Below are 25,739 nucleotides of genomic sequence, written 5' to 3'. Positions count from 1 at the left end.
TCTTACTAAATTCCCAAAGTGAGGTATTTCAAAATTTTAATTTTACAAATTTAAATTAAATATTTGTGCTAAATTAAGGGCATTATAGACACAATTGGCAGATATCTAATATGCTGGGAAGATATTTTCAAAGCCTAATGATAGTAATGGATTAATACCTACAGGCATAGAAATAAGGAATAAGACAGAAAACCTAACAAATAAATTGTTAAATTGTGGGACGAAAAAAATCTACCAAGGGATAGAACTGAATAGTTAAACCTGTATGAAGAAAATCATAATCTCTCTAGTATTCTACAGATTAAAAAAAGGAGAAGCAATTTCTCACCCATTGAATGAGCAAAATAGAGAAGTTGAGTGATACCGATTATTGATAAGTACTGATACAAGGGGAGCTAATATTTACTGCAGGTAGGAATGAAAATATACCCATCTATTCAGGAATGAAATTGCTTAATTTAGCATTAAATTAAGGATTTGTGTATTTGTGACATACTAAGGAGATAGTTTGGTATATACCTCAAGAAACTTTTCACAGATGCCCTTGTAGACATGTAAGAGAATGCTTCTCACAGTTAATTTCTTCAAACTAGATTTTTTTTAAAAAGCTTTGAAAATTATTTTCCAAGTGCTTGTTCTGTGCTCATCTCTAAATTGAATAAAATATGGTTTTCAGGATGAAAACATAACTGCTGTGGAGAAGTAGAAAAAACTGTATTTAGTAGGTGTGGATGAGTAAGAGAAAATTCTAACTTGGTTTGCAAAGATAACTTAAAGGGCATATAACTGTTAATAAGAGCAAGAATTTCCCTTAAGTTTGTTTCATGATGGTAAGGAAAGATACAGGGGAAAATACATAAATAAAGACTCCTGAGCTCAGATATTATCTCAGGCTAAGGTATGTCATGTTGGGACCTGTCTCTTACAAATATAACACAGGGTTCTCTTGCATGACTCATGGTGCTGCTGCAAATAGATTTGAGGTTTTATGGCATGGAAAACAGATACCTTACTGTTTTCCTTATGAAGGAAGGGAATATATATTTCAGATTGGCCAGAACAAAAGTTCTGCCAGCAGGCAATAGGTGGAAGCTCTGGTAAACAGAGTGCCCCCTTGACTGTATTGTAGCTGTTACTGACTGTTGGTGGAGGAGTACTGCCAAATCACATTGAGACATTGAGCCAACTTTCAGAAGGAGCTGGAAAGAAAAATCCTCTGGAACCTGGAGTTCAAGTAAGTGATCAGATTGAGAATGGTGGTTAGGGACAAGGTTATATCTTACCTCCGTTATAATAGCCTTAGGAATTTCTTTAGCTCTAATTCCTTAATTTTTTGCCAATCTTTTCATCATAGAATAGCAATATATGGGGATTTAGAAAGCTAACAGGCAGTGAGGTATTTCAAAACAAAGGGTCTCCTTTTAAATTTCAGTATTGGATTGATTATTAAAAACTGGACCTGCCCTAACTGGCTTGGCTCAGTGGATAGAGCGTTGGTCTGCGGACTGAAGGGTCCCGGGTTCGATTCCGGTCAAGGGCATGTACCTTGGTTGTGGGCATATCCCCAGTGGGGAGTGTGCAGGAGGCAGCTGATCGATGTTTCTCTCTCATCGATGTTTCTAACTCTCTATCCCTCTCCCTTTCTTTCTGTAAAAAATCAATAAAATATATTTTTAAAAAAACACCACAAAAACTGGACCTATTGCCCAGCCAGTGTTGCATAGTGATTGCGTGTATCCCATGCACCAAGAGGTCACTGGTTCAATTACCTGTTGGTGCACATGCCCGGGTTGCCAGCTCGATCCCCAGTAGGGGCCATGAAAGAGGCAGCTGATGTATGTTTCTCTCTCATTGATGTTTCTATCTTTCCCTCTCCCTTCCTTTCTCTCTAAAAATCAATAAAAACATATTTCAAATAAGTAAATAGATACAAACTTGTCCTATCTACCCTGAGTTCCCAAAATAGTGTTGCTTTCCAGTCTCTTTTTAAAAGCATTCAATAAAACTTACAGTAATGCCAGTGTTTTAGACCTGATAGACACTGCAGTAGATGACTCTAGTTACCAAGATTTCTCTCCTGTAATATGGATGGTTTAATTATTAAATGTAAATGCACCTCAAAAAATATTACTAATATCTTAATTGTATTTTTACAAGTATACTTAAAATGTATTGAGCTATAAGGGATATACAAAAAACTGCATACATTTAATTTAAATCATTTGTTAAATTTTACATGTGTTTACAGCTGTGAAACTATCACTGTAATTAATATGCCAAACATGTCCAACACTCCCAAAAGTGTCCTTATGTACTTTTATAATTTTTCCCTTTTCCCTCTCCTCCTATCCGTAATTTCTACTTTCATAGAGATTATTTGCATTTGTTTTAAAATATATTTTATTGATTTTTTTACAGAGAGGAAGGGAGAGAGATAGAGAGTTAGAAACATCGATGAGAGAGAAACATCGATCAGCTGCCTCCTGCACATCTCCCACTGGGGATGTGCCCGCAACCAAGGTACATGCCCTTGACCGGAATCGAACCTGGGACCTTTCAGTCCGCAGGCCGACGCTCTATCCACTAAGCCAAACCGGTTTTGGCTTATTTGCATTTTATAAATATAGATATTAGTAATAATTTTTGAGGTGCATTTATATTTAATAATTAAACCATCCATATTACAGGAGAGAGAGAAATCTTGGTAACTGGAGTCATCTACTGTGGTGTCTATCAGGTCTAAAACACTGGCATTACTGTAAGTTTGATTGAGTGCTTTTAAAAAGAGACTGAGAAGCAACACTATTTTGGGGACTCAGGGTAGATAAGACCAGTTTGTATTTATTTATTTATTTATTTATTTATTTATTTATTTATTTATTTGAAATATGCTTTTATTGATTTTTAGAGAGAAAGGAAGGGAGAGGGAAAGATAGAAACATCAATGAGAGAGAAACATACATCAGCTGCCTCTTTCATGGCCCCTACTGGGGATCGAGCTGGCAACCCGGGCATGAAATCACATTGTATAAGTCATTTTTTTCTGCCTGAATTCTTTTTAATTCAGCAAAATTCTTTTGAGATTCATACATGTTTGTAAAAATGGTTCATTTATTTTTATTGTTGAGTATATTATATTATATGCATATATCAGAACTTGTTTGTGCTTTCATCAATAAATAAAATTTTGAGTAATTTCCAGTTATTAACTATTACAATTAAAGCAACCATGAACACATGTACAAGTGTTTATGTGGACATTTTAAATAAGCTTGCTTTTAAAAATGAGTATCTTTCATAGATTCAAAGTTTAAGTTAATAATTTTTAAAACATATTTTTGTTGATTTCATAGAGGAAGGGAAATGGAGAGAGAGACAGAAACATCAATGAGAATCATTGATCAGCTGCCTCCTGCATACCCACTACTGGGGATCAAGCCCACAACCCTGGGCATGTGCCCTTGACCAGAATGGAACCTGGGACCCTTCAGTTCGCAGGCCGATGCTCTATTCACTGAGCCAAACCAGGTACAGCAAGTTAATAATTTTGAATAGTGGTGGGCAGTAATGGAGGAAGATAATGTAATAACTATGAGGCATTTAAAGATTATAACCCTTTGCCGAAACCAGTTTGGCTCAGTGGATAGAGCGTCAGCCTGCGGACTGAAGGGTCCCAGGTTCGATTCTGGTCAAGGGCATGTACCTGGGTTGCGGGCACATCCCCAGTAGGAGATGTGCAGGAGGCAGCTGATCGATGTTTCTCTCTCATTGATGTTTCTAACTCTCTATCTCTCTCCCTTCCTCTCTGTAAAAAATCAATAAAATATATTTAAAAAAAAAGATTATAACCCTTTGGAAATTATAATCTGTTCTTTGGGTGTTATGCCAACATTTGTCTACCTCACAATGGATTGTGAATCATCTGATGGACTAGTGTTGCTGATAATCATTTGTCATATCTGTCAGATATCCTATATAATCAAAGCTAATATGCTAAGTGTCCAGTTGTCTGGTCGGCTGTTCAATCAATCAAAGCTAATATGCTAATGATATGCTAAGGCCACTCAACTGCTCTCTATGACATGCACTGACCACCAGGGGGCAGACAGTCCAACCGGTAGATTAACTTGCTGGTATCTGGCCAATTGGGACTGAGCTAGATAGGCTGGATACGCCCTGTACCCCTCCCATAATCCCTCCCCGCCTGGCCAACCTCCTGCATCCCTCCCCAGCCCTGATCATGCACTGGTAGGGTCCATGGTCTGGCCTGAGCCCTCTTGCAATCTGGGACACCTCAGGGGATATTGGAGAGCCAGTTTCGGCTCGATCCCACAGGTCAGGCCAATGGACCCCACTGGTACACGAATTTGTGAACCAGACCTCTAGTGTAAAATAATAAAATATTAAGCACCGCTGTTTTAAATATTTTCACATTGGCTTTATATAAATCAAATTGTCCTCTCTCACTTGTTTGAATAGTGACAAGCATCAGAATCTGTTTCTTCAGACCTTGACTAATTACTTTAGCACTGGACTGTGATTTGAATAAAGTCCTACATTTTCCTTTAAAATATACATTTTTGAACCATTTTTTGGTTGATGTTGTTATCTCATGTGTTTGAATCAACTCATAAGTTTCTAAATGTGAACGAGTAAGGTTGTCAGATAAAATACAGGATGCTGGTTAATATTTCAGCAGCTTTTCCTTTTTATATACAACTAGAGGCCTGGTGCATGAAATTCATGCATGGGGGGGGGTGTCCCTAAACCCAGCCTTCACCCTCTCCAATCTGGGACCCCTCGGGGGAGGTCCAACTGCTGGTTTAGGTCCTAAACCGGCAGTTGGACATCCCTCTCACAACCTGGGACTGCTGGCTCCCAAATGCTTGCCTGCCTGCCTGATTGCCCCTAACCACTTCTGCCTGCCAGTCTGATCATCTCCTAATCACTCACCTGCCAGCCTGATCGATGCCTAACTGCTCCCCTGCCAGCACAATTGCCCCCAACTGCTCTTCCCTGCCAGCCTGATTGCCCCCAACTGCCTTCCCCTGCCGGCCTGGTTCCCCCCAAACTGCCCATCCTTGCTGGCCATCTTGTGGTGGCTATCTTGTGATGACATGGGGTGGCCATCTTGTGACGATATGGGGGTGTCCATCTTGTGACCACATGGGGCACAACCATCTTGTGATGACATGAGGGTGGCCATATTATGACAACATGGGGGCTGCCATCTTATGACCACATGGGGGTGGCCATATTGTGACCACATGGGGCAGCCATCTTATGACCACATGGGGGTGGCCATCTTGTGTGAGGGCATGATGGTCAATTTGCATATTACCTCTTTATTATATAGGATGTATAAAATTATTAACAAGGTTTTTTAGTGCCACTTTGATTTGTTCTCATCTTAATTGTTCAAGAACATGAATTAAAACAATATTTATCTTACTTTACTATGCACACTTAGGCATTCATGCTCTTGTGCCTGCCATTTTTTGTTTTCTCCCCCATTCATTCACTTACAGTATTTTTCCACTCCATTTGTTACTCCTGTCAAAAAACATGTTTTAGTAGGTTGAGTCAAAATGTGAAAGAGAGATAAATAGATAAATAGTAAAGTGTGAATTAATGAGAAGGAGAAATTGAGAAGTCTCTCTTGATCAGAACCATGTGAGGGGACATGGTCATTTTGTTGAGCACTGAGAGGAGATTCTCAAAGTTTTTCCTCTTTATATTCTTAACTTAATTTTGTGTATCTTGTCAATTTCTACCAACTATCTCATAGTCTATGACTTTCTTTTTGTCTCCTTTCTAGGCATGATGAAGCCTAAATCCTCTTCTTTTTCTGGGTACTTTGTGGGTATTCTTCTCCTAGAAGTGATGACATCAGCATCAGGTAAGAACATCTACATTTTTCTTACTTAGTCACAGCTATGGAAATAACCTTTTTTTTTTTTTTTTTTTTTTTTGGAAAGAACCTTTGGCAGGCTTCCAGAGTCCAGTTGAGCATGTAAAATGCTTGAAAAACATCATTACATCCTAACATCAAATAAAAAGCTGAAAAAACTGAAAATCAACAACACTTCTTATGTCCAACAGAAAAGTGAGGTCACAGGATAAGCTATTTGCCCCTGAATGGGAAAATCAGACAAGTGGATACAGAGATTCACAACCTCCCAGACCAGAAAATTCTGAGACAACCAGTACTAAAACAGGAAAATCTAAACTATAGTTGCTAAATTGCTAGAGGCTCAGTGTAGATAAGTCTCATAGAATTGTACATATACTCTTGAAACCTATGTAATCTTTTTAACCAAGATCATCCCAATAAATCTGATTTAAATAAATTGCTAGAGGCTCAATGTGGACAAGTCTGAGAGTTAAAGATTCCAAGAGGGACCAGTTATGGGAGAACTCACTTTTGTGAGTTTAACCTCCAGGATTTTTACTAGGTTCTCACAATGAATATTGAAGAAAAATCTTCTTGTGTTTTAGGTAAGGGGATGACAGGGGGAAAGAGTAGCTATTTTGAAATATGCTCTTCTTAATAAGGCCTGCTTTCAAGAGTAACTATTTTATTACAGCCTAACCTATTATTGTTTTATCAGAGCCTGACTGACCTGGGAGCAGGAAAATATCCAACTCTAGTCTAGTCTAGCCATTGTGTCAGACCTTGAGAGAAGACAAGTACTTATGAACTTTACAGCCAAGGACATAGGCTCACTAAAAGACTGAAATCTACTCACAGGGCTATAAAATCCTTCTCTCCCCCCATACTTACTATAACATCAATAAAAGTTCTTAACCAGAGTTTCTTTCTTTTACCCAGTCCATCATGTTTGACTTTCAGCAAAAAATTGTAAGACATACTAAAAGGAAAAAAATACAGTTTAAAGGGACAGAGAAAACATCAAAACTAGACTTTGATATAGCAAAATTGTTGGAATTACCAAACTCAGAATTTAAAATAACTATGATTAATATGCTAAGGACTCTAATGGAAAAGTAGGCAATATGCATGAGAAGATGGACAATGTAAGCAGAGAAATAGAAATTCTAAGAAAAAGTTTAAAAATTATAGAGTTCAAAAACATTGTAACAGATTCAATTGCCTTTCCATATGCCCATTAGTAGACCAGACACCAATGAGGAAAGAATCTCTGAGTTTGAGAAGATATCAACAGAAACTACCAAAACTAAAAAACAAATAGAAAAGGAATTTGAGAGAGAGAGAGAGAGAGAGAGAGAGAGAGAGAAGAAAATCTTACTACAAAAAGTGTGATATACATATAATAGGAATAACAGAAGAAAAAGATAAAGGAATAGAAGAACTATTTGAAACAATAATGACTGAGAATTTCCCTAAATTAATGTGAGACACAAAACCATATATCCAGGAAACTTAGAGAACATGAAACAGGATAAATATTTAAAAATTATATTGAAGCAAGCCATATTAAAACTGCAGAAAAAGAAAAAATCTTGAAAAAAGCCAGAAGGAAAAAAACACCCAGTTCACTTATAGAGCTTATAAGAAATGTTAAAAGAAGTTTTTCACAGAGAAGGAAAATGACACAGGTCAGAATATCAGATCTTCATAAAGAAAAGAACAGAAATATGGAAGGAATAAATTAAGGCAACATTAAAATTTTTATTTTTTATGTTAATTGATCTAAAGATAATAGTTGGTTCAAAATAATAATAGCGATTATATAATCAATTATTATAGTTTATGTATAACTGAAGTGAATGACAGTGATGATGCAAAGGATTGGAGACAGATACTAGGAATTCTTGGTTATTATAAGATATTTACATTATCCATTAAGTAGTATAGTGTTATTTTTCAAGATACCTATTGAAACAGAAGTCACATTTTCTTCTTCCATCCACAGAAAACTATCATTCTACTCTCTGCTTCTATGAATTTGACTATTGTAGATACCTCATGTAAGTGAAATTATGCAGGATTTGTCTTTCTATGACTGGCTTATTTAATTTAATATATTCTCTTCCAGGTTCATTCATGTTGTAAAATATGGCATGATTTCATTTTTAAGGCTGAACAACTGTTTTGTATATGTTACACTTTTCCTCTTATAAAACTGAAATTCATTATATTAAAATGAGTTTCTTATAGACAACATATCATTAGGTCTTGGTTTATCAATCATTCTGGCAATCTCTGTCTTTTAATTGCTGTATTTAGGCCATTGACATTTAAAGTGAATATTGACATAACTGGATGAACATCTAACATATTTATTACTGTTTTCTATTTGTTGCCCTTGTTGTTGTTTTTTCAATATGTGGTTTTATTTTCTATCAAGTATAAATTTTCTTTGTGGTAAAATAGCACTATCTTAACTATTTTTAAGTGAACAGTAATATTAAATATACTCATAATGTTATACAGTCATTACTGTATTTTTCTCTTGCTTGCATTATTTTTTTCACTTTCAATTTATTTGAGTCTTTGTATCTAAAGTGACTCTTTTATAGATAGGATATGGTTGAATGATGTACTTTTTATCCATTCAACCAACTCTGTTGATTGGAGAGTTTAATCCACTCACATTTAAAGTAATGACTCACTTTGGTAATTTTGTTATTTATTTTTTGTATGCCATATAGCTTTATTGTCCCTTATTTCTTTCATTACTTTCTATTTTGGTGACTAGTTGATTTTTGTATGGAAATGTTTAAATTTTTTCCTTTTTAAAAACATATTCTGGCCTGGCAGCATGACTCAGTCAGTGGTTGACTGTTGACCTATTAACCAGGAGGTCACAGTTTGATTCCCTGTCCAGGCATATGCCTGGGTTGTGGCCTCTATCCCCAGTAGGGGGTATGCAGGAGGCAGCCAGTCAATGAATCTCTCTCATCATTGATGATTCTATCTTTCTCTTCCTCTCCCCTCCTCTCTGAAATTAATAAAAATATATTTTTAAAATGTTCTATAGCTGGTTTCTTTGTGGTTATCATAGGGATTGCATATAACATCCTAAAATAATAACACTCTTAACTTTAATAACATAAAAACTCTGTTACTTCTTTCTATTACACAGATTTAATAATTTCCATTGCCCTGTCTTTAAGTTCACTGATTCTTTTTCTTCCTTTTCAAATCTGACTTTGAATCCTTCTAGTAAATTTTTTAATTTCAGGTGTGTTTTTCAGGTCCAGAATTCCTTTTTGTTTTCTCTTTATGTTTTGGAGTCTATATTTCCATTTTGTTCATAAATTGTTTTCTTGGCTTTATCACCTCTTCCTATAGTTCTTTAGGAAGTTGAGCATCTTTAAAATAGTTGTTTTAAAGTCTTTAATTGTGACCTGCTCTGAGATCTTTTCAGGAGAGTTCCTGTTTATTTACTTTGTTCCTGGGAATGGACCATATTTTTCTTGTTTCTTTGAATGTTTTGTATATATTTTAACTTTTAATTGCAAACTGGATATTTAAATTTATTTTGTTAACTCAAAATCTGATTCCCCTTCTTTGCCAGGATTTATTAGCTTTTTTAAAATTGTTTTTGTTTTGTTTTATTTTTTTCTTGTAGCTGTCTGGATGCCAAGGTCTCCTCAGTTCTTTTGTGAGCCTGTTCCATGTGTGGTCACTTTTTAATTTCCCTCATATATGTACTAGCTTTTAAATGTTCTAATCTTTAATGTCTGGCTCTCAAAAGAGGAAAAGAGAAAAATGAAGGGGTGTGTGAAAGAATACTGACCCTTTAGATTCCCTGTGTCACTTCATAGAGGAGGGACTTGAAAACATAGGGGAAAATACGACAATGGCCACTTGCCTTTTTGTCTTCCCAGGTCTATGACTGGAAGCAGCTATCAGTGATCACTACCCAGATTCCCAGTATTTGAGGGACAGAGCCTCTTTTGCTTACTTGAGCTCCCAAAAGCTATGTGAAAATTGCTCCAAGGAGAGTTGCACAGCTGTCTGTCATGGGGCTGAGGGTGAAAGATGGGTTTATGCTACTGTGATATGAGCTGAAATTGACCAAAATTAATGTAATTTACCATCCAAGCTTTCCCTTGGAAGTTGAAGGTCTTCAGTTGACTACAGAGTTCTAAAATAGTTACTTCAGGCAGATCCTGCCAGTGCAATTTGTCTAAGTAGTGAGTCAGATTTCTGGTACTTTATGCTCTGTCATCTTTCTAGTACCCAAGTGAGTATATTTTAAAGAGAATAATGTAGTAACAGTGATCTTTTCAAAACAATACAATATTGATTTAAACAGAAGGGGATATGTTCAGAGCTGAATATTTAGAATGGCAAGGTGTGATGGGAAAAATACAGTATATCCTTCAGTATATAGTAACAAAGATGTTGTTGGCCTCAAATTTACCCTAGTTTTCTATCTTTCTCTACAGAAAAGTGGACAGTGTCCATTCCCATGAGACACTTGGTGGCTATAGTAGGAGGACAGATTGAGCTTAGTTGCCACTTGTCCCCACCACAAAGTGCAAAACACATGGAGGTGTCCTGGTTCAAAGGTGACCATTTTACTAGTAAACTTGTTCACCTATACAGAGATGGCCATGAAGTGAAAGGGGAAGCTGCCCCAGAATATGTGGATCGCACAGAGTTTGTGAAAGAGGCCATTGGGGAGGGCAAAGTGACTCTCCGGCTTCATAATATCCGAGTTTCTGACAATGGAACATATCAGTGTTCATTTAAGGATGGCAACTTCAGCAATGTGGCAAGCATGGACCTGAATGTAACAGGTATGTTTATGGTGGAACATTTCATATTAATAGCCTTGTGACCCCTGGAGCTGAAATATGTGGAATAGATATTATTTTTAATTTCTTCTTTTTTATATTTTACAAAGTATTTAAGTGTTATAAATAGAAGATAACCCCTATACCTAATGAAAAAATATACTATGAAGCAAATAAACAGTGCTGAGTGACCAAAGATAGTCTAACTTGTAGCTTTGATGTAGATTTGAATATTACTTCTTATATTGCAGAATACAAGATTAATGAGACACTTTCCAACTCTCAACTCAACCTTAATACAATAATTGTTTTGATTTATGTCTCATTTACCCAGCATTAGGCTTGGAGACCCAGATCCATATTCAGGCTCCTAGAACTGATGGACTTATGGTGGAGTGTAACTCAGGAGGCTGGTTCCCACAGCCCCAGATGGTGTGCAAAGACAGCAAGGAAGAGGTAATTCCACATTCATCACAATCATACTCACAGGATGGAGATGGATTATTCCACATCAAGATGACTCTTCTCCTCAGTTACAAATCACAGGGTGATATGATTTGTTACATTCACAACCCTCTGTCACATGAAGGGAAACAAATAAATATCATCTTAGCTGGTGAGTGTTTGACAGGGTTTGGTTGTCAATAAAGCAACATATAGAGAAAATAAATGAGATAATTGATGTTAAAAAGCTTTGTACATTATCAATCACTCTTTCAATGTGACTCTTAATGATTGTTATAGGTTTGGGTACATAGATATTGTCAGGTGCTGAGAGGAAGGCTTTAGAGCAGTGGTTCTCAACCTTCTGGCCCTTTAAATACAGTTCCTCATGTTGTGACCCAACCATAAAATTATTTTCGTTGCTACTTCATAACTGTAATGTTGCTACTGTTATGAATCGTAATGTAAATATCTGATATGCAGGATGGTCTTAGGTGACCCCTGTGAAAGTGTCATTTGACCGCCAAAGGGGTCTTGACCCACAGATTGAGAACCGCTGCTTTAGAGGAAAGAATTTAGAAAGATAATTACAACCCATGAAACGAAATGCACTTTACAGCTTTAAAGGAAAGTGCATTATCTCATTAGACCCTCACAATATTGCAGTAATGTTCAAACCTGTGGAGAATTTTTATGAGTTTATTTGAGCCAAACTGATGACATGCCTGGAAGAAAGATCTAACATGCTCACAAGAAGGACAGTTTTGCAGTTCTTTTTATATATTTGAATTAGAGAGGGACATAAGAAAGATTACATGGAGGTGGTGAAAGGGCAAGGGCTATGCTCTCCATCTTGCCCCGAATCCTCCATTTTGGGGCAGCAGCCATGTGCTCAGCAAGGAACTTCTTCCCTGAAGAAGCCCAAGCCTCTGCTAGCCACACCTAGGATTTCTTTAAACTAACCAATGATAGTCAAGGGAAGTGTGTGCCATAGATATGACCACATCCTGTGTAACAAGACACTGACTTGCACCTGGCCAATCGGCAGGGCCCACAGTCCTCTCTGCTCCCCTTACTCCAACCCCCCTATAAAACCCTTCTACCCACAAAGCTCTCTCTCTCTGCCACTTGCCGCTGCGTCAGTAAGGAGGGTAGGGGAGCCAAGCCCAGGCTTGAATAAAGACTCTTTGCTTTTGCATCGGACATGGCTGGCTCCCTGTTGTGGTCTCTTGGGGATCCTGAAATCTGGGCATAACAGTGGGAGAGAGCAAGGCAGGAAAACCCCCGTGATTAGATTACATGATAGTTAATAAGATTGTGTGATCCATTGAGGGTGCTTATGCCTCCCAGGAGTCTGCAAAAGAGGATTACTCTGGCATTTCAAAGGTCTGTTAACCGAGGTGCACAAGAGCAATGGATAAGTCTTGCTTAAGGTGAAAGTAAACCTTTCACTAAAGAAGGTCTAGGCCAGTGGCCGGCAAACTCATTAGTCAACAGAGCCAAATATCAACAGTACAACGATTGAAATTTCTTTTGAGAGCCAAATATTTTAAACTTAAACTATATAGGTAGGTACATTGTTATTAACTTAATTAGGGTACTCTTAGGAAGAGCCACACTCAAGGGGCCAAAGAGCCGCATGTGGCTCGAGAGCGGTAGTTTGCTGACCACGGGTCTAGGGTATGACTATCCACCATCACCTGCCTAGTTAGGACTTTATGATCAAATTAGCCTGTGAGGTTACTTTTGGCACTGATTTTATTACAGAGCCTCATCTTCATTCACAGTATTCATGTGTAAGCTTAACAAGTTTCTAGCTCAGTGACTTAAAAGATGTCACTTACCTTCCTGAATATACTTTTCTTATCTTAGAAAGAAGTATAATCATATTTCATGGTTTTTGTGTCATTTTGTCATACAAATGTATTAATAGAAGCAAAAATATTTTTTAAAGTACTAGCACTACCTTTAAAACTTTCTGAAAATTCAGTAAGAAGGCATTATTATGACCATTTATAGGTAAAAAGAGGTTGAGAGAAGCCAGTCATACCAACAGTAAGTAAAATTTGGAACTAAAGCACATATTTTTTATTATTGACCAATATATTACCTTCAGAAGCATGGTGGTGGACATCAAAGATCAAACAGGAAAAAAAACTATGTTCTTTGTGCGACAACAGTGCCCTGAGCTAACACCTATGCAGCGAAGTCTAGGCTGATTACAAGAGAAGAGTGGTGGGTCTTCAGGTGTCACTTCAGGGAATCTCTTTCTGGCCTAATTAAAAGCACAGCCTTTTTTTCTTAAAAATCCTCTCTAATCCTTTTAGACAATTAGAAAATGGACTGGGGGATAAAAAGAATATTACCCTGACTAGATATGAGTATATAATAATTATCTTGGAAATAGGTATAGCAGAAAAAATAGTAAGAGTTGATAAGATTCTATAAATATTTTAAATGAAGTGCTAATGGGACTCACTGATGGGTTGAATATGTGATGAGAAAGAGAGGAATAAAGAGTAATTATAAAGTTAGGGTTCTGAGTCATGAAGGATAAGTTTGCATCTACTCTGATGGGGAAGTGTGTAAAGATGAGCATATCTTAGAGATAAGACTATGTTTATATGACATGCAAATGAAATTATTGACTAGGAGTTAAAATTCTATGGAAGAGACCAAGCTTGAGACATAATGTGAATATCTTAAACCTAAGAAGAGTATTTACAACTGTGACATTGGATAAGATTTAAAAAAAAGAATGGAAACAGAAAAAATGAAAATTCTAGAATTGCATTTTGGAGCATACCTTTTAGATGTCCTTTAGATGAATAAGACAAACCTGCAAAGTATCTGAGAAGGAATAAGGGAAAAGGTAGGAAATAAGCAGACATAGCAGACAAAGAGCAATATTCAGAAATATTTGTTTTGATCTCATCTGTTTATCAATGATAACAAATAATTCCCATTAGGACCTCTTTTTACTCTTTCTGATATTTCCTGCTGTTTCACTAAAGATAGTTGCTTCTTATACAAATTAAAAGGAATTATATAGATATATTCAATTATTGGTTTCATATAGGAATCAGATTGGAATAGGCTTTAAAATAAGCATAATATTTTAAAAATGGAGCCATATCTAATGCAATTAAATGTATAATACCTGAAGTCAAGTTACATAATAATAAACTTGGAAGGAAAGGCTTTCACGGACTAGATGAGCTATATTATTATCATTTTTTCACATTTTCTGTAATAAATAAAGCTCTTATACCTTTATTTAATTCACAAATATTAAAACATGTTAAACATTTAACATACCATGAAATCTGCAAAAACATTGCATGGTAAACTTTTCTTTTCCTGAAAAGCTATCCAAAAAAATGTTGCTATCATTAAAAAGTACCAAATATAAGACACAGGCAAATATGAAACCAAAAGACAAGTATGTAAGGTATTTTCTTAATTATAAACTAGAGTGAAGATATAATTTAAAAAAGGTTAAAACCCCCAAGGAAAATATGGGGGAAAATACCATGCACTTAACGTAGACTCCACAAAATACATAGTCACAAGGCAGATGGCAGAACCCACTTGAAAAACAACACATACTCTGTCTAAAAGACCTCAAAAGGACAAAAATGTTTGTGGAAGAATGCTTTGAATGGGAATATTTATATCATGAAGACAAAATTACTCTAAAATAAATATAATCACTTCATTTTAATCATTTTTTTCAATTTCTTTATTGATTAAGGCAGGGGTCCTCAAACTTTTTAAACAGGGGGCCAGTTCACTGTCCCTCAGACCGTTGGAGGGCCGGACTATAGTTTAAAAAAAAAACTATGAACAAATTCCTATGCACACTGCACATATCTTATTTTGAAGTAAAAAAACAAAATGGGAACAAATATAATATTTGTATTTGCATGTGGCCCACGGGCCATAGTTTGAGGATCCCTGGATTAAGGTATTACATATGTGTCCTTCTTCCCCCATTACCCCCTCCCCTATCCCCCTCACTCATGCCCTCACCCCCCTGGTGTCTGTGTCCATTGGTTAGGCTTATATGCATGCATACAAGTTCTTTGGTTGATCTCTCTCCCTTACCCCCACCCTCCCCTACCTTCCTTCTGAGGTTTGATGGTCTGATCAATGTTTCTGTGTCTCTGGATCTATGCTTTATTTTTTAACTAGAGGCCCAGTGCCGCAGAGGCAAGAGAGGTTCCCGCTACTGCTGCAATGCTCACCAGCCCTGAGCCTGGCTTCTGGCTGAGCAGGGGGAACACACTGACCACCAGGGAGCAGCTCTGGCATTGAGCAGGATCGGGCTAAAACCAGCTCTCCGACATCCCCTGAGGGGTCCTGGATTGCCAGAGGGTGCAGGCCAGACTGAGGGACCCCACTGGTGTACAATCAGGGCTGGGGAGGGCACAGGAGGTTGGCCAGCTGGGGAGGGACCACGGAAGGGCTCCAGGGCATGTTTGGCCCATCTCTCTCAGTCCCTATCAGCTGGACCCCAGCAGCAAGTTAACCTATCGGTCGGAGCATCTGCTCCCTGGTGGTCAGTGCACGTCATAGCGACTGGTCAACTGTCTGCCCCCTGATGGTAAATGAATGTCATAGTGAGCAGTTGAGCGGCCTTAGTATATCATTAGCATATTATGATTGGTTGAACTGACAACCGAACAACCGGACACTTAGTATATTATATACGATTATAATTGACATATGATTTATTTGTTTCAGGTATAAAACATAATTATATAAAACACTTATATAATTTACAAAGTGATCATTCTGATAAATGCAGAACCCACCAGGCACCACACATAGTTAATACAATATTATATTCCCTATGCTATACTTTACATCCCCATGTATTATAGGCAGTTTTTATCAGATATAATGAATTCTATCTCTTTATTTAAACTTTTTAAAACTATTTACAGATACTCATTCTTCCATACTAACTTCAAAATTACTTTATCCAACTTTTTTTATAAAAAGACTCATGCAGGCAACCATATACAAAAATAAATTTCATATGGGTTAGTAGTTAAATGCTGCAACTGAAACAAACCCTTTTGAAGGAAAATACTTTATAAGAGATACCTTGTCAAAAAATGCAAACCATAAAAGAAAGACCTTTGTCTCCATTATCTCTACACCCTAGGACAGTGATGGCGAACCTTTTGAGCTCGGCATGTCAGCATTTTGAAAAACCTTAACTTAACTCTGGTTCCGTGTCACATATAGAAATTTTTTGATATTTGCAACCATAGTAAAACAAAGATTTGTATTTTTGATATTTATTTTATATATTTAAATGCCATTTAACAAAGAAAAATAAACCAAAAAATGAGTTCGCATGTCACCTCTGTCATAGGTTCGCCATCACTGCCCTAGGAGCTCTCTAGATAAATCTGAGGCTCTCTTACAGCCATTGAGCTTCTCAACCCTGAGCGTGACTTATGTGTCCAGGGTTCTGCTTGATTGTTTCCTTTATAATCAGGAAGCATTTGTACTCGATATTAGTAAGAGACAAGAGAGAGACTTCTTTCATGCCACTTGGCCTCAGTTTCAATTCTGTCCCCCAAACAAGCTCAATCCCAGCCTCTTTACTTGTCACTAAAACAGTTTCACTGCTCTTTAGCCCTGACCCAAATACAAAAAATATAAAGACAATGCAGGACCTGAAGGGGAATCCTGCTTATTAGCAGTAAAATTTCTAATGCCATAGTGATGCATGTCATGGGTTTATTGAACTTTACATTGTTCTGCTCTTTCTTTCAGATGCCCTGTTTGTTCCAGTCCACAACTTGCTGATGAGTTTTTTTATACTTTCATCTGTGATGTTGTTTTTTATCTTTGTGCTCCTTGTCTACTGGTTTTTCAAAAGAAAAGGTAATTACTGCAACAAAGATGGAATCATTTAGGGCATCTCTCTTAATGTGATACCTAAGTCACATGGGGTGCTTAAATAGAGCAGAATGTCTTTGTCAACAAATGCCAAGCCTTACATAGAATGATTTAGGGCTTGTTTCTCACTTTAGAAGTGTTAAACTCCACACCTCTCAATTAGGAGCTTCCCAGGACAAGGGTCTTTGGAGGAATAAGGTCAGTATAAATGTCTCCTGAGCTGCGTAGGCCCAGTTACTTCTATGCCTCATCAGGAGTGCTTTCTCTCTTAGGTAAGAGTCTATTCAATCAAAATTAAATGTATCCAACCTCTGATTCACTTAAAATAATTTAGTGATAGGTGAACCCTGAGTCTTGCTCTAGGATACACTTAATTTTATCACAATCTCCTTGCCTGCACAGATTGCCATCAATGTTTAAGATACTATCTCCATTTGAGGACTAGAACAAAACTAACATGAAAAAGAAATAGGTCTCTAAACCAACAAGTCCTTTGTAACCAGACTGTTCCCTAGGGTTTTCTGGCTAAACTAAATGACTATAACATCTTTATGAATAGATCACTGAATGATACAGTGGCCCATCAGTTACAAGTACATCAGACTTTTTTTTAAGAACAACTCTTCTTCCAAAATATAACCAAGCAAAGTAGCTCATATATAGTTGAGTAAACTGCTAGATGGGGGATGTGAATTTGGAGATGGAGTAAACAATTTAATGGAGATGAAAAGATGAGTCAACAGAGAGGATAGAATTCATTGTGTGTTGTTGTTGTTGTTGTTGTTTTTTACCAGATCCTTAAAACCTGATACCATATTCATTCAGTGCCTACTTTATGCTGGGCATTGTGATAATAATTTCACAAAATTTATCTAAATTAAGCCTGAAAGGCAGTGCTACTATTGTTACCATTTGATGGATGAGGATGGCACGACTCACATAGCTCATAAGTAGCAGAGCCAAGATTGGAATGCAGATGTGTTTGGCTCCAATTCTCATGCTCTACTCATTGTGCTTCTTTCCAGTATTTAGTGTCAGGTTTCTGCCTGCACACCTTAATGGTTGTGAGGCTTATCAACTCATGTGGCAGCCTGTTGCATAGTATCCTGGGTATTTTCTTCATTGTGAAAATCTAATCTACTGATACATATCTACTTATTATATAACAATGATTAGAATTTCCTTGCTTCCCCATGAAAGTCTTTGAGTGGACTTTTAGTAATACATGGGAAAACATTTTAATTATCTCTGTTTAGCTTGTAAAAATAAGCTCCTTGACAGTGGAATTCAGGCTGAAAGGTGTAAGTATATTCAGAGTCTGTGGATACAGATAGATTTTTCTTTCAGCCAGCTCAGTGTCACCACAGCTACATCTGGTCAGTCCCACTATCCTCAGAATCCCCAGATATGTGATGAAGATTCCTAGGACCTCTCTCCAGTCCCCCCAGACAGATTAATCTTGTGGTAGGTTAGGTGGTAAGAGCTAGGAATAGAAACTCCTCTTAGCCCTATTAGTCTACAAGTCCAATCTTACTAGGCCCTGCCACCACCCACAAACTAAACTCACATCCTGAGTCCTATCTAGGTTGAGTGGGCATGGGATATGGCTATGCGTTTTCTGACAATGCTCCTTAGGTCAGTGATGCCCCCGATTTCTGCATTTCTCATTAATTAATTCTAACTCTCTCTGTTCTAGTGTCCCGATATAACTTCATTCACATATTGAACTCAATTCCTGCTCAAGTACTGGGTTTTACATGCTTTTGTGCAATGCTCGGTATATATCTGCATTTCCGGATGCAAGGTAAATGGATCAGGGACTCTCTCTTTTCCTGGAAATCTGTTTCCTGGGTGGTTGCTTAGTCAAGCTGTGTGACTCTCTCATTACCACCAGGAAGATCAGTGGTTTGGATGACATCTTAAAGGACCAAATTCCAACACTAAGATTGTTGTGGGGGTCAAGGACTGCAAGTCCTGTAACTACTGACGATGTTCTCAATTGTGCTTAAGGACATAGCCCTTCCACTACAAGAAGGAAAACACATTTTGGCTTCATAAAATATGAGTGGGTTCAACCACTCATTTACTTTACTGAGCCACTGATGGTGTGCCTTCATGACTCTAAGTTAGTGTTTATCTATTTGCAGCTTAGTGTCTATATTGAATATACAATGAAAGTATAATATGCTAATTAGATTGGAAATCCCTCCGGACAACCTTCCAGAGAAAGCTGGAGCTGGGAGGGAAGCCCGGATCCTGTGTGCCACAGGGAAGCAGGTGCCAGCAGCCAGGGGAAGGAAGGCCTACTCTTGCAGGAATTTTATGCATCAGGCCTCTAGTTTTTATATAAGGCATGGTTTGGTTTGCTAGTATTACCTTTTTAATTGAGGAATAATTTCTTCTGGTTCAGGACTTTGTGTCTATATCCATAAGATATATTTGTTGTAGTTTTCTTTTCCTGTTATGTCTTTGTCTAGCTTTAATATAAGTAATACTGGTTTGATCTAATCATGTGGGAAGTGGTTCTGTCTTTTCTATTTTAGAAGAGTTTGTGAAGGAGTAGTATAAATTCTATGAATGTTTGGTAGAATTTACATATGAAGCCATTGGAGCCTGAGTTTTCCTTTGTGGAGAATTTTTTAACATATGAATTCAGTTTTTACATGTTATAGGCCTATACATGTTTTCTTTTTCTTCCTGAGTCAATTTCACTGTTTGTATCTTTCTAGAAATTTGTCTAATTTATGTTATCTAAATTTTTGGTAATCATTTCTTCATAATATTTCCTTACAGTCCTTTTATTTCTGAGATCTTGGAAATGATGTCTCCCAGTTTAACTCCTTATTTTAGTAATTAAAATATTTTTTTCTTTTCTTTCTTATCTTAATAAAGTTTGTTAATCTTCTTAAGTAATCCATTCTTGGTTTTACCTATTTTCTCCATTATTTTTCTATTATCCATTTTATTTATTTCTGCTTTAATTTTTATCATTTCCTTCCTTCTGTCTGCTTTGATTATAGTGTGCTTGTCTTGCTTCAGAGTCTTATGGTATAAAGTTAGGTTATAGATTTGGGATTTTTCTTTCTCTTTAATATAAGCATTTATAATTATAATTTTTTCTCTAAGAGCTGCTTTATATGCTTCCCATACATTTTGTTATGTTCTATTTTTATTTTTATTCTTCTGAAAGTATTTGTAATATCTCATGTGAAGATGTCAGGTTTCTTTTTGCTGCTTATAGTAAAACTCATGGCCCAGTGCATGAAATTCATGTATGGGGGGCGGGGGTGTCCTTCGGCCCTGACTGCACTCTCTCCAATCTGAGACCCCTTGGGGAATGTCCGACTGCCAGTTTAGGCCCAATCCCCTGTGGGCCTAAACCAGCAGTTGGACATCCCTCTCACAATCTGGGACTGTTGGCTCCTAACTACTCACCTGCCTGCCTGTCTGATTGCCCCTAACCACTCCGCCTGCTTGCCTGCTTGCCCCCAACTGACCCTTTCTGGCCTGATTACCCCCAACTACCCCTCTGCCAGCCTGCTTACCCCCAACTGCCCCTCTTGCTGGCCTGCTTGCCCCCAACTGGACCCTCCTGCTCAACCCCAACTGCCTCCCTCCCCCATCAGCCTGATCACTCCCAACTGCCCTCCCCTCTTGGCCTGATTGCCCCTAACTGCCTCTTTCTCAGCCCCGCCACCATGGATTTGTCTGGAAGGATGTCCGGAAGGTCTCCTGGTCTAATTAGCATATTACCCTTTTATTAGTATAGATGTGAGAGGGGGAAAATGATTGATGTAACAACTGTTAAACAAAAAGGAACCAGAACTTGATGATGTGGCAAGTTCTCAGCAATTCAAATGATAAAAAATAAGATGCTAAAATTAGGACAGTCACTATTAGTAAAGTGTGCTCTAGAGAGAAAGCCTAAGGTGTGTTTGGAAAATCTTTTGCTGAAGTCTTGGAGAGATAAAAAAAAATCAGAGTATTCAATCATGCAGAGGTCTGCATACTTAGATTAGATTAGATTAGATTAGATTAGATTAGATTAGATGTGTGATTCATGGATATCTTCAGCAATATCAGCAGAAACTAGCAATAAATATTATATTATCCTGGAAACATCTGTTTAGGGATCTCTTATATAATAGAGTTTGTCCCTGTGACATAAACAGGAAAACCTCAAGGCACTTGAGAATGTTATACCAGCAGAAAAACTGCCAACTTGTACTAACCAGGTCAGAAAGATAAAATGAAAGAAGACTTGAATTTCCAAAATTTACTGACAGAAAACAAGATAATAAAACTCTAAGCTGCAAACAGATATTACTGTCCTATGGCTACTGTTCCAATTTACCACAAATTTAGTGCCTTAGAGCAACACAGGTATCACTCAGCTGAATCCAAGGTGTCACAAAGGCTGTGCATTCTCCAGAGGGTCTAGGAAAATCCCATTCTCGTCTTTTACAGCTTCTATATCTTCATCCTTGCATTTCTTGGTTCATGGCCCATTCCCCCATCTTCAAAGCCAGCAGCATAGCATCTTTAAATCTCTCTCTGCTCTATCTTCACTTCCTCTTCTCCTCTGTGTGTAAAATAAACTGCCTCTCTCTTATAAGGGTACTAGTGATTGCACTGGGCCCACCCAGATAATTTAGAATAATGTTCCCACTTTAAGATCCTTAAGTTAATCACATCTGCAAATACTCTTTTACCACATAAGGTACCATGGATTAGATATTTAATATCTTTGGAGTCCATTATTCAGCCTACTGCCATATACTAACCATTATGAAATTGGAATAAGGACTCCAGGCCCAAAGGCCAGAGCCATGAGTCCTAGAGGATTATCCCCAGGACTTGAAACCTAATGGAGTTTGCCCTATAGAAATTTGAAATTGTTTCGTAGTAGTAACTACATTTTTTCTTCTCATTTTATCTTAATTTCAATGGAATGGTTTTCCTATGCCTATTGCACCATTATACTTTAGAACAAATCATTTATTCTAGTTTCACGATTCATGATGAAAAGGAATTTTACCCCAAGGTAGATTATACTCAGAGCCTCACTCATCTACCTCCAAAGTTATTTAGTTTGTTGGACAATTTCAGTTCTTTGTAGTTGTAGCACTTAGGTTCCATTTCCATGCTGATTTGAGAGAGTCCACAGCCAGCGTGGCTTTCGCGGGTTCAAAGACTTGGAAGGAGGGCTGATGCGCAAATGATACACACAAGACGGAATATTAATTTTTATAATTACCGGGGGAACCAGAGAATAACTCAACTAAAGAAGTCCAGTTCTCCGTGTTGCTCCTTTCCCAGCTGCTTTTATTAGCTAGAATACACAATTGTCTTTAGGAATGCAAACAGACATATCAATGGTAATGTTTAGCAAACAGTAAGATTGCCAGGTCTTGGGGGAGTTTGCTTTAGGCCATTGAGTCAGCAGCAGGTAATAAAACGTAGATATTCACCCTGTGAATATCAAAAGGAGTCCTGGTCAGCCTTCTGCCAGACTCCTCACATTTATATCAATTACTGTTGATCTTGGTCATCAGCACTGATTATCAGCAGAAGGACTAGAGGCTGTTTGGATTTCACTTGCTTTTTATGATGCTCTGCCAATAATGGTGGGTCAAGTTCCTCTCAGCATTTGGAATCTCTGACTTCTCCTTCTGCCACATATTTCTGACTGCAACCAGAGAAAGTCTCTGCTTTCTTGGGTTCATGTGATTAGATTTGCTCCACCTAAATATTCCTGAAAAATCTTCCTATTTTAAGATTCATAACCTTCATTATATCTGCAAAATCTCTTTTTCCATGCAGTGCAAATTATTCACAGGTCCCAAGGATTGGGATATAGGAATCTCTGGGAGGTGCATTCTACCTATGATAATCTTTTTCATCCCCAAAGATCCACATCTCTCCCAAACACAAAATCTATTCTACTCATCCAAGTTTCATCTTATTAGAGTGTCAACTCAAAATTAATAAGAAGATAGAATATTAAAGTCTATTTTATATAGTTGTTATGAGGATTAATTGGATTAGTCAATTTTAAGTAGTAAAATGATGGTTTTTTAAATACTAAGTTATCAGTACAAGTAAAGTTACCAAATGTTGGTTCTTAAATATTCTCTTCCCCCTTGTTCTCAGTTTAATTAATTTTCTAATTTTTACACCTTTCACAGTTTCTATTTCAGATCCTTTCTTTTCTTTGTATAATGACTGGATATGGTATATGGCAAAGATGGTAATGATTCTGATGGTATTTTACACTGTGCTTATCACTGCTTTATACTTCACAATAAGAGGTAAGTGGTCAGGGTTAGTCATGACTCTATCATTTTTTCCAGCACACATTTATATTCCAGTCCCTGTAAGGCCCCACTTTCTGCCTGGTTATTAGCCCAAAGTTCATCCTCTTTTCAGAGAGAAAACAAAATAAATCTCAAATTATGTTTTGTCAAGTTATACATTTATATACTAAGGTTAAGTTATAGTATCACAATCACAGAGTGACTCTGCTTCTGCTCTGACCTTCAGCTAGTAATACACAAAATCATAGCTGTACTTCTCAGATTTTTTACTGTCCTGCAACATGTAGGTCAATTTTTATATTGGCATCTATATCTCTAGCACCCAAAGAGAGAGCACACCAAGCTCATGTTGTGACATTGCTGTTCACATAGATTGATTTATCCAGCTCTTATGTTATTCTGTTCACTAAAAATTACTAAGACTTGATTCAACTTTGACATTATTTAATTGTTCACTCTGTCTCCTTGAATTAATTTTACTATTTCTCCACTTTTTTTTCCAGCCAGGAATACCAATAGGTAGAAAACTAAAAATTCTTATGATTTTTTAGCAAAGATTTTTATATGAATGAGAGCCAATAAGTGTTCAGATATATAATTTTCCCCTAACAACTTCCTATAAGTGAATTGAAATTCATAAAACCATAAGTTATTCCTATAGCTTTCTTGACATAATTTTCTTAAATGAGCATAGTATTAAGTGGAGAGTGAACATCTTATTTGTATCATTAGGTATTAGAAGAAACATTAACAGTATATGGAATTCTAATGAATAATTGTGTTTTTAGCTCACAATTTTACCTATTCTAAATAATTTCTTATAAGAGCAAAAAATAGTCAAGGATGTAAAGAATTTACTATTACCATAGATTATATAAAAAGTATTTAAGAAAAAATTTCAAATGGCAATGAGAATATGTAAAAAATTATATGAAAAACTAATATATAAGAAATAAGTAAAACAATTTGATCAATAAAATATTAATTTAAAAATACTTAGTGTTATAATAGTTGTTAATATAATGATTAAGTGAATAGTGTAATAATATATTAATAACCTAGTCACTGAAAACCAATGCCTGCCCATATGACAGAAAGTGAAACAACCAGAGATTATTCTGGAAGTAATAACAAAATATTAATGACATGTTCCTGGTAAAAAAGGAAAAGAAAAACCTTGAATCTGATTAAATTTCTGTTTTAACTTCTAATTTGTAGGGCATTTTAAAAAAATGAAGAATATATGGAAAAAATCAACAGAGATGCAATCAGCAAAATGTAGACATGGAAAGCACTACAAGAAATGAACCAAGTTCTTCAATAAATGTTGCAAGAAAATAAAATGAAAGAAACAGAAGATTAGCTCTATTGTTTTATAACTAAAAATATATCAATGAATTACAACTTGTACATATATTTTTTATAAATATGCTTTTATTGACTTTAGAGAGAAAGAAAGGGAAAGAGAGAGAGAAATAGAAACATCAATGATGAGTGAGAATCATCAATCTTCCCCCTGCACACACATACACACACACATCCCGCCCCTCCACTGAGGATCAAACCCCCAACCCTTGCATGATTATCCTGAACAGGAATTGAATTGGTGACTTTTTGGTGCATGGACGACACTCAACCAACAAAACCACACCGGCCAGGGCAGTACATATATTTGGATGTCTATTTCAACCAATACACTATTAAGCAAAAATGATGAAACTATAGCCAAACTGATCAAGAAAAAATATTGCCCAAATAAATAAAATGAAAAATTAAAGAGGAAAAATTATAACCAACAGCACAAAAAGATAATCATTAAAGAACACTATGAACTATATTATGTGCCAACAAGTGGACAACCTACAAGAAGTGGATTAATTTCTAGAAGCATACAACTTTTCAAGACTAGACAAAGAAGAAATAGAAAATCTAAGAAGACTGATTACTATCAATGAAATTGAAGCAGTAATAAAAAATAGTCCCACAAACAAAATTCCAAGACCTGCCAGCTTCCTTTTCGATCTATTCCCCCAAATTGAAGAGGTTGGAATGCTTCTAATTCATTCTACAAAGCCAGCATTACCATAAAACCAAAACCAGACAAAGACATTATCAAAACAGAAAATTAAAGTCCAATATCCTTGATGAGCATAGATGCAAAAATCCCCATTAAGGGGCTTGCAGGAGGCAGCCAATCGATGTTGCTCATGATGTTTCTATCTCTTTATCTTCCTCCCATCCTCTTTTTGAAATTAATAAAAACATATTTTTAAAAATTCTCAACAAAGTATTAGCAATATGGATTTAACAATACCTTAAAAGGAT

The 25,739-nt window shown here is 36.7% G+C and overlaps 1 protein-coding gene across 1 annotated transcript; it reads left to right on the top strand.

Annotated features, from left to right (window-relative positions):
* The first annotated feature begins 1,003 nt into the window (after positions 1-1,003).
* On the top strand, positions 1,004-24,818 carry LOC139001788 (selection and upkeep of intraepithelial T-cells protein 8-like). Its single transcript, XM_070403320.1, has 8 exons — positions 1,004-1,234; positions 5,819-5,899; positions 10,384-10,737; positions 11,069-11,350; positions 16,972-17,082; positions 18,794-18,901; positions 23,286-23,408; positions 24,633-24,818. Exons 2-8 carry the CDS (start codon positions 5,821-5,823, stop codon positions 24,719-24,721), a joined length of 1,146 nt encoding a protein of 381 aa, XP_070259421.1. The 5' UTR covers positions 1,004-1,234; positions 5,819-5,820; the 3' UTR covers positions 24,722-24,818.
* The last annotated feature ends 921 nt before the right edge of the window (positions 24,819-25,739 follow it).

This window comes from Myotis yumanensis, unplaced genomic scaffold (genome assembly GCF_028538775.1).
Source record: "Myotis yumanensis isolate MYYU_CA2020_CCGP unplaced genomic scaffold, mMyoYum1.0.hap1 SCAF_2, whole genome shotgun sequence".
NCBI lineage: Eukaryota > Metazoa > Chordata > Mammalia > Chiroptera > Vespertilionidae > Myotis > Myotis yumanensis.
Note: the sequence above shows the minus strand (reverse complement) of the source record. Positions and strands in the feature narration are given on the sequence as shown.

What these genes read in the sequence shown, in the direction of transcription:
- LOC139001788 (XM_070403320.1), top strand. Translation starts at nt 5,821, where the DNA reads ATGATGAAGCCTAAATCCTCTTCTTTTTCTGGGTACTTTGTGGGTATT. An exon ending in AGTGATGACATCAGCATCAG is followed by an intron (nt 5,900 to 10,383) that starts GTAAGAACATCT and finishes CTTTCTCTACAG; the next exon opens with AAAAGTGGACAGTGTCCATT. An exon ending in CTGGTTTTTCAAAAGAAAAG is followed by an intron (nt 17,083 to 18,793) that starts GTAATTACTGCA and finishes TCTCTGTTCTAG; the next exon opens with TGTCCCGATATAACTTCATT.